This window comes from Octopus sinensis, linkage group LG20 (genome assembly GCF_006345805.1).
Source record: "Octopus sinensis linkage group LG20, ASM634580v1, whole genome shotgun sequence".
Taxonomy (NCBI): domain Eukaryota; kingdom Metazoa; phylum Mollusca; class Cephalopoda; order Octopoda; family Octopodidae; genus Octopus; species Octopus sinensis.
The window spans coordinates 26,151,618-26,165,185 of NC_043016.1; the positions used below are offsets into that span (position 1 = coordinate 26,151,618).

The 13,568-nt window shown below is 37.2% G+C and overlaps 1 protein-coding gene across 2 annotated transcripts in view; it reads left to right on the plus strand.

Moving 5' to 3' along the window:
* LOC115222611 overlaps positions 1 to 13,568 on the plus strand; it is a 32,600-nt gene that overhangs the window by 14,601 nt on the left and 4,431 nt on the right. Inside the window, exons 5-7 of one of the 2 annotated variants that reach the window (XM_029792913.2) lie at positions 2,417 to 2,524; positions 8,952 to 8,997; positions 10,090 to 10,150. In XM_029792913.2, coding sequence (XP_029648773.1) covers positions 2,417 to 2,524; positions 8,952 to 8,997; positions 10,090 to 10,150 — 215 coding nt within the window. The remainder of the gene's footprint in view (positions 1 to 2,416; positions 2,525 to 8,951; positions 8,998 to 10,089; positions 10,151 to 13,568) is intronic. The other variant, XM_036511520.1, reaches the window with a different exon arrangement.

The following is a 13,568-nucleotide window of genomic DNA, read 5'->3' on the forward strand; positions in this document are numbered from 1 at the left end:
TAAATACTAGCATGTAAATATTGGGCTAAAAATCCCTCTGGATAGGAAAGTTGAAGGCTGCTTGTCCAATAGCAAGAATGTTTGTAATGTTTATAGATGTGGGTTCAGTGTCCCATTGGTAGCCTTCGACTTTTTCTATCCAAAGAAAATTTAACCCAATATTTATACACTATTATTTATAGCTTTATACAACTTCAAGTTCAACCGTTGAAAACAAACAAAAATGAAATTTTTGTGAAGGCATTTGCTTATTAAAAAAAATTGAAGTAAAATGTTCCTTTTTAATTGAATGATAAATTTAGTCATTCCTTTGAACTATAATTATAATTATCAAGATCATTATGTTTCTACCACTGCTACTTTATGGCTCAGATAACAAGCAAAATTGTCCCTCTGATAAATTTTCTTGGAAATAGTTCACCTCAACAAAATACATTGAAGTTACTCATGTGTAATCTCTCTTTCTGTCTTTCTTTCTCTTCCCTTTTCTCAGCCAAAAGTACTTCTTTTCTTCTAATGGTTTAAACCTTTTGTTACTATATTTGTGTTAAAATGCATTGCTTTTGTTTCAATTAATTTTGAAAATATTGAGGAATCTAGGAAATAACATTGTCATTATTAAGCTGGTGTCTGGAGCATAAATTAATACAAAAGTTTGTTGAAAGATTTTAGCCTTAGATTACTTTTATAACAGAAAATTTGTGTCATAGAACCAAGGGTAGTGTCAGGCAACTTGGTATAAAAAGGGTTAAGTGGTCACTTTAGACATGGGATTGTGTAACTTTTAACACACTATGTGCATCATGTTACCATGCAAGTTTTCTCTCATCTCAGTGTGACACAATATGCTAGCGGTTACAGGGGTGAAAACTTGTATGGTGACACGATGCACCTAAGCATGCTAAAGGTTAAATAATAACAGAGCCATTGTGAAGTTGTTGACTATAGTTGGTATATAAGGCACAGACATGGTTGTGTGGTTGTGAAACTTGCCTTCAAACTATGTGGTTTTAGGTTCAGTGATGCTGCACAGTACATTGGGCAAGTGTCTCGTACTATAGCTCTGGACTGATCTAAGCCTTGTGGGAGAATGTAGTAGATGGAAACTGAAAGCTCATTGTATGTGTATTTGTGGTCACCTTCATGTTACACAATGGTTATGAATGGATATCACCATCATACAAATAATGTCATTTGCTTTCTGTCAGCTTGAAAATAAAACATGGCTGGTCATGGGGAAATATTACCCAACTTGGAAAAAAGTGGGTGTAGGGCAACGTAAAGAACATCTGGCTGTAGAAAATCCACCTCAACAAATTCTAACTGAAGCAAGTATGGTATAGCAAACATTGATTACAGTCATTGAACTAATTCAGTTTACAGAGAATACATCAAGCCTTGTGATGTATCAAGAGGCTGGAGTTTACTTGAGTTTCTTTATGCCAGTCATTGAAGTGGCCCTTTTCTTGGTATGGTCTAGAATATTTGAACATAGCAGCAGTATCATTTCATATGTGAAAGCAATATTCCCTTGTGGGCCCCACCTGATGTCTGTAGAGTGCCAATAATTGTTGGGGTCTGATGTATCTTCTGAAATATGCAGAATTATAAATCTGTTCTCCAAGCTGAGCTAACCAGTAGGATACCTAGGGGTAGATCAAGAATGAGATAGTTAAACAATATCCTTAGTCTCAGTTTGCCAAACTTGGAAATCCAGCTAGAAAGTCTGACAATTGCTTTTGATAGGACCCTATGGAAGAGGTACCTAGGGACTCTGACCTCAACGACCTTCCCATGAATAGAAGATAGATAGATGGGATAAACCTATTCAGTATTATGAATGAACGAAGGTGTCGAGATGGCAGAATTGTTAGCATGCTGGGTAAAATACTTAGTTGCATTCCATTCGTCTTTACATTCTGAGTTCAAATTCTTCTGAGGTCAACTTTGCCTTTCATCCTTTGTGGGGGTCAATAAAATAAGTACCAGTTAGTTACTGGGATCGATCTTATTGACTTACCCACTTCCCCAAAAATTACTGGCCTTGTGCCAAAGTTTGAAACGAATATTATGAATAGGTTACTATAGATTGAGTCAACTAGATTTGTTTGTGTCATAAAGTATTGGTGTCATACTATTTTGTGTAATCTTTAATGGCTGTGATAAAAGACAAGTGGAATTTTATTGTTATAGTTAGTAAGTAGTTTTCCCATCAAAACAGTTTCTGGTTGTAGTTTGTGCTAGTTTCATTTTGAACTGATAGAATATAGATCTGATTTTTAGCTGCAAATATCAGATTTGTATTGGGGAGTATCATATCAAAGTAGACGATATCTGATTGTATACAGCAACCATATTGAACACTAAAGAAAGAAAATGGCTGCGTATTAATTTTTCTTTTTATATTTTCATACAGGCTTACCTTTTCACCAACGCAAATATTGAAGGTGTTGAAATAGACAAAACTCTGTGTCAGATACAAGAAAATATTATAAAGAAATATAAATTTGATGACCGAATTAAGGTTTGCATCTGTGTAATATTTTTTAAGCAGCAGCTCAAGTTGTAGTTATAATTTGTTCAGCCTCTCTTTCTGCCTGTCTCTCTGTCTCTGTTTGCTTTTCTCTCTGTCTCTCTCTTTCTCTCCATGTGTTGTTCCTGTCTTAGAGGAATTAGTGATAATGAACTCCCACACCAAAGTGTGAAGATTCATGATTTTTCTTGGGAAAGATTCAGCACTGGTTTGCCATTGTCATTGTTTTCTGCTGATTTATTTGCAGTTTACTATTCTAGTTTCCTATTCTCCCAAACTTACCCATGAGTACTTACAAAGCTTATGTACATATATAGGCATAGGAGTGGCTGTGTGGTAAGTAGCTTGCTTACCAACCACATGGTTCCGGGTTCAGTCCCACTGCGTGGCACCTTGGGCAAGTGTCTTCTACCATAGCCTCGGGCCAACCAAAACCTTGTGAGTGGATTTAGTAGACAGAAACTGAAAGAAGCCTGTTGTATATATGTATGTGTTTGTGTGTCTGTGTTTGTACCCCCAACTTTGCTTGACAACTGATGCTGGTGTGCTTATGTCCCCATAACTTAGCAGTTCGGCAAAAGAGACCAATAGAATAAGTACTAGGCTTACAAAGAATAAGTTCCGGGGTCGATTTGCTCGACTAAAGGTGGTGCTCCAGTATGGCCACAGTCACATGACTAAAACCAGTAAAAGAGTATATCAGTCTAAGTACACTTACAGTGTAACTACAATGCTAGTTTACAAATGCTGCCATTACACTGTCGGGAACATTTCTGTTTTTGCACATTGACCATTGTAATGAGTTTCATTATCTGAAACCTTGCTTTTTTGTTTCTTTGCTATATTTTTCTGTTCTTGTTACTGTACCTATCTCATTTTCCCTGTTTGTAATTGTCATTCATGTCTGCTTATTTCTACCCTAGCAGTGTCTGTTGTTGACACCAAATTGAAGAATATTATCATAGGTGTTGAAATTCCGACCCATCCATTCGTGTCTGCTGTCAGCCTCGTCTGGCACCCGTGCCGGTGATACGTAAAACCACCATTTGCTCGTGGCCGTTTGCCAGCTCTGCCTGGCCCCGTGTCGGTGGCACGTAAAAGCACCATCTGTTCGTGTTCGTTGCCAGCCTCGCCTGGCCCCGTGCCGGTGACACGTAAAAGCACCGTCCGTTCGTGGCCGTTTGCCAGCTCTGTCTGGCCCCGTGTCGGTGGCACGTAAAAGCACCATCCGTTCGTGGCCGTTTGCCAGCTCTGTCTGGCCCCGTGTCGGTGGCACTTAAAAGCACCATCCGTTCGTGTTCGTTGCCAGCCTCACCTGGCCTCGTGCCGGTGACACGTAAAAGCACCGTCCGTTCGTGGCCGTTTGCCAGCTCTGTCTGGCCCCGTGTCGGTGGCACGTAAAAGCACCATCCGCTCGTGGCCGTTTGCCAGCTCTGTCTGGCAACCGTGTCGGTAGCACGTAAAAGCACCATCCGTTCGCGTCCGTTGCCAGCCTCGGCTGGCCCCCGTGCCGGTGACACGTAAAAGCACCGTCCGTTCGTGGCCGGTTGCCAGCTCTGTCTGGCCCCGTGTCGGTGGCACGTAAAAGCACCATCCGTTCGTGTCCATTGCCAGCATCGCCTGGCCCCGTGCCGGTGACACGTAAAAGCACCATCCGTTCGTGGCCGTTCGCCAGCTCTGTCTGGCACCTGTGCAGGTGGCACGTAAAAAACACCCACTACACTCGCAGAGTGGTTGGCGTTAGGAAGGGCATCCAGCCGTAGAAACACTGCCAGATCTGACTGGGCCTGACGAAGCCTTCCAGCTTCACAGACCCCAGTTGACCCATCCAACCCATGCTAGCATGGAAAGCAGACGCTAAACAATGATGATGATGATGATTTGGTTGATGAATGATGTGGTGTTTGAGCTTGTTTACATCTATCATGTGTATGTTTTCCTGTTATTTTGCATGTATTCCTGTACCAGATTTTTTATTACTAATTATCTAATCGTTTTATTACTAACTCGCCCATACACACTTGAAATAACCTATTCATATTTAAATGAGTATTTCAGTGCAAATCTCATTAGTACACTCATGAAAACGTAACCAATTGAGTTAAAGTATGTGACATTGTTTGACATAATATCTGACCTTTGAGAATTTTTGGAGATTTGGTCATGTGATGTAGACAGCTGCATAAAGAAGTGCCAATCACTTAAAATGAATGGAACTCATGGAAGAGGGAGATGCAGGCAGACATAGGACATAGGACAAAGCTCTGATCTCAGGACACCGAGTCATATGAAGGACACGGCAAAAGACTGAGACATCTGGTGCTTTGATATACTCAATAAGACTTGTCCAACACATCAGAATTGTTAATTCTCCCCTTGCAGCTAAAGGAGTCTTTCCTTTGCAAGAGCCCCTTGTTGGTGCCAATATAAAAAGCACCCGTGCCAGTACCATCTTAAAAATTTACTCATGTCAGTGTCGCAAAAAAACCCACCTGTGTTGGCACCATGCAAAGAGTACCTGTGCCAATCCATGTACAAAACAACCATGCCAGGCCACATGCTAAGTATCCAGCACACTATGTAAAGTGGTTGGCATTAAGAAGGGCATCTAGCCATAGAAACCAAGCCAGAACTGACTGGAACCTCGTGCAGCTTTCCAATCCATGCCAGCATGAAAAATGGACATTAAATGGTGGTGGTGATCATGGAAATAAAGTTTGCTAGAATTACAAACTACTGGAGCAGTGATGAACCTTTTGGAGACCAGTACGTTTCCAGTACTATGATGAGGAATTAATTTTTAAAATTATCACAGTTTTGTGCATGTAAGAGACACTAGAAGTACACCAATACATGGAGAACCAAACATCAATCTTTTTTTAAAATAAGACCCCCGCATTGACAGCATTCAGAATGCATATAAAACATTCTACAAAAAAAGGGGAAGCCTCTCTGTCAATGAGGATATGGTGGGCTATAAAGGTTGAGTACATTTCCAACACTATATATCCAGAAAGCCCACAAAATGGGGGTTCAAAGTTTGAAAGATTTGTGAAGCAAATACTGGGTACTGCTGTGGGTTTGATTTTGATGCAGGGAAAAGAGGTAAAATGCAAACCAACATGGTCTACTGTTTGATATAGTCTGGATTTTATTGCTGCCATACAATAGCCAGGGTTGTATATTATTTTTTAAACCTATTTTCTAGTTTGGTTAAACTTGCAGCAGATTTAGAAGCTGTGGCAACATATACATGTCACTTAGTGGCTGCAAGTTGGAAAGGGATGCCATTCATCATCATCATCATCATCATCATTTAGCGTCCGCTTTCCATGCTAGCATGGGTTGGACGGGTCAACTGGGGTCTGTGAAGCTGGAAGGCTTCGTCAGATCTGGCAGTGTTTCTACGGCTGGATGCCCTTCCTAACGCCAACCACTCCGTGAGTGTAGTGGGTGCTTTTTACGTGCCACCCGCACAGGTGCCAGACAGAGCTAGCAAATGGCCATGAACGGATGGTGCTTTTACGTGTCACCGGCACGGGGGCCAGGCGAGGCTGGCAACGGACACGAACGGATGGTGCTTTTACGTGCCACCGACATGGGGCCAGACAGAGCTGGCAAACGGCCACGAACGGATGGTGCTTTTACGTGTCACTGGCACGGGGCCAGGCGATGCTGGCAACGGACACGAACGGATGGTGCTTTTACGTGCCACCGACACGGGGCCAGACAGAGCTGGCAAACGGCCACGAACGGACGGTGCTTTAAAAAAAAAATGAAGCTAAAATTAAAAGGAGATGAAATAATCCAACGGCAAAAAGGAAATTTGCTAGTGGCCACATACAGAGATAAGAGTCAAATCAATTTTCTATCTACTTGTGCACAACCACACAGACAAAAATAGCATCCCATTTGTGAACCTCGATTATAACAGGTGCATGGGTAGGGTAGATCAACTGAATCAAATGAGCTATTACCCATTTGGTAGACTGCATAATGGTGGCAGTACCTGGTTTCATATATATAGTAAATATGCATATTGTTAATGCATTTATGCTATATACAAAATCAGGAGGGGCCAGAGAGTGATGCAGTCACTTGAAGTTCTGAGCAAATGTAACAATGTAGTTGAGGGCAGGTTTTTCATCCACAAAAATAACTGTTGGGAGAAAAACTAAAGCCTGCTAGAGGCAGGCTTTAAATTCAGTCAATCTCCATAAATTAGAAAATATCTGGAGTTGCAAAAGGTTGTTGAATGTCTTCTTTAAAAAAAGGAAAACTCCCAGTGGACAGTCAGTTGAAACAAGTTTCTAATGTGCATTCTGCAAGGTTGCATTATGTAGAGTGAGGTGCTTTACAAATTTCAATTATAGAAATATTGCATGATTTGTGTAGGGCATCCAGCTGTAAAAATCCTGCTAAAACAGTCACAGCTTCTGTCTGGCTGGCTCCTGTGAAACAGTCCTACCCTTGCCAGTATGAAAGGCAGATGTTAAATGATGATAATATATGTATCTACTACATATGTGGAAAATCGGTGTGTGTTTGTTTGTGGCGTTGTTATCTAACTCCTCCTACATCGTTTTATTGATTTTGATGAAACTTGAGACTTGAGTAGAACTCATGTCTGGAAACCTCATGACATACTTAGATTGTTGAAAAAAATTGATAATATGACTCCTGGAAGGGGTCTTTATATCTACTTCATATAAGTAATTTTTTTTATTTACACACCCAAGGGAAATAACTCATAGAACTTATGCAATATTTTTTTAAACACTAAAAGGAAATAATCCATTTCATTGTTTATGTTCGATTACTTTGAATATTGATTTTTTGTGTGTCCTATTTCTAATTTTTGCAAACATCACTTTTATACTTTGACACGTGAGTAGAACTCATGTCTGGAAACCTCATGAGATACTTAGATTGTTGAAAAAAATTCGATAATATGGCCCTTCCAATGGATCCTTCTATCTACCACATATTACTAATATTTTATTTAAACAACCCAAGGGAAATAAGCCATACCACCTGCAGATTTTATCAAAGCGATCAATATTTGATTCTCATGATCAGCTGACCTTATTCTGCATTTCACTACTCACAGTTTTGAACTGCTAAACATTATTATTGCACTTCCTTAATTTGAATCTTAACCCTTAAAGACTTCATTCATACATTTCTATACATACATACTTTTTTGAATGTTCATTACACTGAAAATTCTGCATTTTTGCAGTTACACTTTTTCCATGACAGTAAATAAATTTTTTATCCCACAATGTATTTGTAGTGGCTTCATGCAGGCATAGCGTGGATTCGATCCTCGATTGCCAAATTTCACTTAACACTTCAACAGCACTTTGCTCACCGAAAAACAATAGTTTTTCTGTGAATGACAGCAGTTATACATTTCCCAGGTGCCTTCACTAAGCAGAATAATGTCTTTGCTTCTCGCCAACCTCCGACAACCTCTCTCACCAACATCTGACAATCTTTATCGCCAACCTCCAACAATCTCTCTCTCCTCCAGCTGACAGGTTTTTGTACTTTTTCATGATGGAAAATACACCATTTGTGGCAGTTATATATGAAATTGCTTTCTTATATCAGAGTAATAACGCGTTTCAATAGAACATCTTTACTCCCGGGAATTACTGGGTACACCAGCCAGTATATATATATATATATATATATATATATATAAGTAGAATGAAATACACCTACCATCAACGGAATGAAATAAACTCATATGCATACACAGAAACATATATAATAATGATTCACAAAATTATCAAAATTTGTCATTCACCTTATAGGTAAACTTACAGGTAAACAGAAAATAAAAGCAAAGTAAATTTGAAAAGAAAAATATTTATAAAAATCCTCATTTCATTCCATTGATGGTAGGTGTATTTCATTCTACTTTACACCTATTACAACACCTATTTTATGTGCATCTAAGTTCAACTGATAAACCAGTAATGTGCACAATTCTATGTTTAAATTTTGTTGTATACCCAATTGAATATTAGATAATGTTACATTTTCTGTAGTGATGTTTAAACAAAATTGAAATAATTTTACATTTAGTTGAATTTACTAGTAATTTAATTCACTTTGAGGCAAGAGTTATGCAATAGATTTGGTTAAGAACCTTTTGTTAAACTGTGTTCCAAAAATCACATTTGTCAATAAATAAAAAAAAAGTTCGTTGTTTCATGAAACCAGTTTGAATTCACAATATTAGAATTTAAATCAAGCACACAAGGGGTGTATTTTGGTTAGGAATATAATAATGAAAGAATTAATGCTATGCACATTTATTTTTTCTCCCATATAAACATTGTTATAATGTAAAACAAGATATTTTCATTGCTTTTTCATTTATCGTTGTTATATTTGCTGTTAACAGATTCATCACAGTAATATTCTAAACAGAAGTGACCTTTTACAAAAAGGTATAGTAAATATCTTTTTTTTCCTTGTTTGATGAATTTCTTTTTTAATTTTTGTGTATGTTGTAATCAATATCACCACCACTTTCATAATCATTGCAAATCTGTTTTTTGTTTTCTTTTTTATGTTTGCATGTCCTTTGCCATCTTCTTCATAAGACAGACCCTCTTGAGTTCAACTTTGCTTTCTTCTCTCATATATCTTTCTAGGAGTTTCTCTTCTGCAAGTTTCTTCCACATGGGTATCCTGATCAATTCTTTACCTGACTGCCATTCTCCATACACATCATATGTTTCTGCTAATGCAGTTTCCTTGCTTGTACTCTGCATCTGATTCCTATTTATACCCAGTTTTTCTCTCAAATCATTTGTGCTCCGTCTTTCACATGTACACCTTAACATTACACTTCCAACAGAACATATTCATCCTATTTCATGTTTTTCTTGTACATTTTCCAATTGTTTTGTCTGTGTTTTTTTTTTTGCTTGTTTTGTGCTTTTTCTTCTCTCTCTCTCTCTCTCTATTTACATTTATTATATTCTTACAAGAGTAGTCACAGTGACTTTGAAGTTTGGGCCTGCCAGCCTTCTTCAGATGGACTGAAACTTTGAAGTCCCTGTCACTACTCTTGATGTAAAAATATAATAAATATGTACTCTACAAACAGTATTGAGTAATCTTCTAGTTAAATGTAAAAGTGTTTTTTTGTAACTTGACATGTATGTGTCATTGCTCATTGCCTAATATATATTCTTGACAATTACATGCACCCCTTCTCTCCTTTCTTCATTGCTCCCAATCTCTCATGGCCACCTCACCTTTTTTTCTTTTCCATCATCTCTCTCCTTGCCTCCCTCCTAATATTCCTGACTGCCTTTTCTCTTTCTTTATATTTTCCCCACTACCTTTACACATTCTTTATTTTTTTTTTCTTGATGAAGGACTAGTGTCCGAAACATCAAGACTCTTCCCCTTCTTTTCAAGCATTAAACTAATTCAACATTTGTTAAAACTTGTTCTTCTTATGTTGTCTTTTTTTCTCATTGCCTAACACACACACACACATATATATATAAAGTCTATTTATTTTTCAGCTGATATAATCATTTTAAACAATGTCTTTGAGTTCTTCATGCCACTAAATATGCAAGTTTTGTAAGTATTTCTGGTTTCATTTGTAAACAGAATTTTCTCATGAAAGTAAAGTCCAGTTATGTAAATGATTTTGTAATGTGTGTTGTTACTAATTCCTCCCCAGCAGCCTAGCTTGGACTACAAGAGCCATTTGTTTCATTCCAACCATTTGCTGTTATCTCACAACCTCTTAAACCTTTGTCCAAATCATTTTCATAAGTTTGTTCCAAATGGTCATGCTTATTTTCAGACTTTTTAATTAGTCTTTGTTTCATACATTCTGAGTTGTATAAAGCTCTCTTTTCATAAGTCCTGAGTTACTCTGATGGTTGAAAAAAATTTTGGAATGTGTATCATATATGATGTACAGATCCCAGGGACATATGACAAGCAATGGGTTAAAAATAAAGTGTTGGACCCTAATACTGTGTGTCATCTCTAAGGTTATTAAACAAAAAGGAAGTGTTGTTTGAAACCTGCCATACTATGCTAAATATTTTACTACCAATACTCAAAAGGTTTGAAATGAAAGAAAATATAATTGCTTCAGCAAATAAATTTATAGTAAAACACAATAGGACATTGTCAGTCCTTCAAAGTTGCCTTTCATCCATCAGTGATCAATAAAATAAAGTACCAGTCATATATTGGAGTTGATATAATTGATAGTTTCCTCCTCCAAAAATGTATGTCTAATCTTATACTTATTGTGCCTTGGCAGACACATTAGTGCTTAGCATTAGTACTTAGCAGTATTTTGTCCATCTTTATGTTCTGGGTTCAAATTCCACCAAGGTCAACTTTGACTTTCGTCCTTTTGGAGTCGATAAAAAAAAAAGTACCAGTCGAATACTGGATTCAATGTAAATGGCTTTTCCCCTCCCCTTAAAAATTGCTAGCCCTGTGCCAAGGTCAACTTTGCCTTTCATCCTTTCAGGGTTAATGAAATAAGTACCAGTTATGCACTGGGGTTGATGTAATTGACTAGCCCCTCCCCCACAATTTCTGGCCTGTGTCACTAGCAGAAAGGGTTATTATTAGTATGGTGAACTGGTAGAATTGTTAGCATGCTGGGCAAAATGCTTAGTGATATTTTGTCCATCCTTATATTCTGAGTTCAAATTCTGCTGTGGTTGACTTTGTCATCCTTTCAGAGTCATTAAAATAAGTACCATGAAAACCCGCATAATTTACACACTTTTGTTTTTGCAAAAACAAAAATACACTTTAGGGGGTGCGTAAATTACATAAGTAGATAATTTCCAAAATTTTTTTTTTGTTGAAAAATGACATACAAATGTAAACATTCGTATGGGAAGTTGACTCATTTAATGTCAGAATAGGTTTTTACAGAAAAAAATATAATGAAGTTGACTTTTATTTATGTTCTGTATAAATTTACTAAAACCATTAAATGGTTAACTGCTTTTTGAAGTTTGACGTTCATGCTGATAATCATGGTCCAGGCCATATTTTATGGTGCTTAAAGTTTCTACCTACCACAATAGACCCCAGCAATTTCCTTAAATAGATCAGTTTTCTCCACTTAAGAAGTCTAGCTTGCATTTGCCTTCAGGAAGCTAATGCTCGCTTTCTCCACATTAGGACAACGAAATTCATCACTGCTAACATTGCCACTACCAGCTCTTACTGCATCTAATGCTGACAACAACATCATAATTCATCCTTGTGCATGTAAATTCACTAAGTGAATATGACTTAGCGTTCCTACAGAAACCTTAATTTACCTTATACTTTGTTTAATGTCGTTTCACATTCATGTAGAATTATGCAGCAATCTTATGTTCCCTTCATAGAACACTTGTAATGCATGTACTGCCAGTTCTTTTGGTATAGTAGATTTTTGCTATTCTTTTATATGACCCCTTACAGATGTGTATATTCTAACAAGTTGCTTTTTAAATTTCATGCCCCTTTTACTCAATAAACACTGAGTTAAACTTGCAAATCTGTTTATTTTCTCCTTTCAATTTTTAATGTTTTAATTCTTAACACCAGACTACACCAAGTAACTGTAGATGCCAAGAACATTCCTAAATATCCTAGCACTCTCTAATAATACTGTTTTCAGGAGCTGCACTAAATTAAGTTTTATGACTATTTCCTCTAATCATCTGTTCAAATCTTTAGGAATAGTTCCTAATGCACCTATAACTACAGTGATACATTTTACCTGCACTTTCTATAGATTTTGTAACTCAAGGGCTAGGTCCTGGTACTTTGCTATTTGCTCTATACCTCTCGTATCAACTTCCTCATCAATTGAGACTAAAGTCAATTACCTGGTATTTTCTGTTCTCAAAGTCTATGCCTATTAATCAGGCTTCCTAGTTTCTATTGTCAATCTGACTGTTAAAATCCCACTTCTTACTTTCTAGCACTTTATTAGGTTCATATTCACATCACTTATCAGTATGATCAAATTTTAGCTTTCTTTCCTAACTCCCAAAAGATTATTCTCCCTAGGTTGTCATCTCTTGTATACCTTCTGTGCCAGCATACTACATTCACTAACTACGAGTAACATTTTCCTTCCATTTACATAATCTAAATTGGGAGTCAACCTGATTTTTGTCTAGGCTTTTACCCAGTTAATCTTCAATGCCTGGTACTGTGCTGCTACAACTTTCCATCTCTCTTTTCAACCTTCCTGTCCTCAAACATAACCATGTCTCACTATTACTATTTTCTGAAACTATCTTTGTAAATCTACCATGCAAAGCCTCCTCTTGCGAATCAGATAATTTTACTTCTTTTTTCTAGTTTTTAATTACATTTGACTTTTTGATTTCCCTATATCCTACTATTACACTAGCAACACTTGATAAAATTTCTTCATTATTACCTACATAAGAGTCTATATCTGCTCTAGCTAACTCCACATACTCTTCTACTAGTATTACATCACCACCTTCCTTTCTATGTAAATCTACTCTTGCTACTCCTGCTTTAGGATGAAGTCCTCCATTCATATTGAATCCTTTCCTAGTTCTGTCTAGATTTGATAATATAGATTTTATCCAGTCTACAAAAGCTGCTGAATATCATAGTAACACTACAGCTCAAATATTTACAACCTTCACTAGATTCTAAATTCTTTTAGCCAATACTTTTGAACTAAATCTGGTCTTAGGCCCTTCAAAATTGGCATTCTTATTAACTCTTTAGACATTAATGTACTAGTTAGATTTAGATCTGGTTGCTTCTCACTAACTACTTCTTCCCTCGCTTTCTTTAACCAGGCTACATCCTCATTATGATTAACTGCCTTATCTTAAATATCACTCCAAAACTTTCTAGCTTCTTATGTCTTAGGCTTCTCATCTATAGTAGCTTCTTCTACACTATTTATTTGGCAATAAAATCTCCTCTGGTCTGTCTCAAACAATCTGTTCTATAGAAGCTGATCTATTGGGTT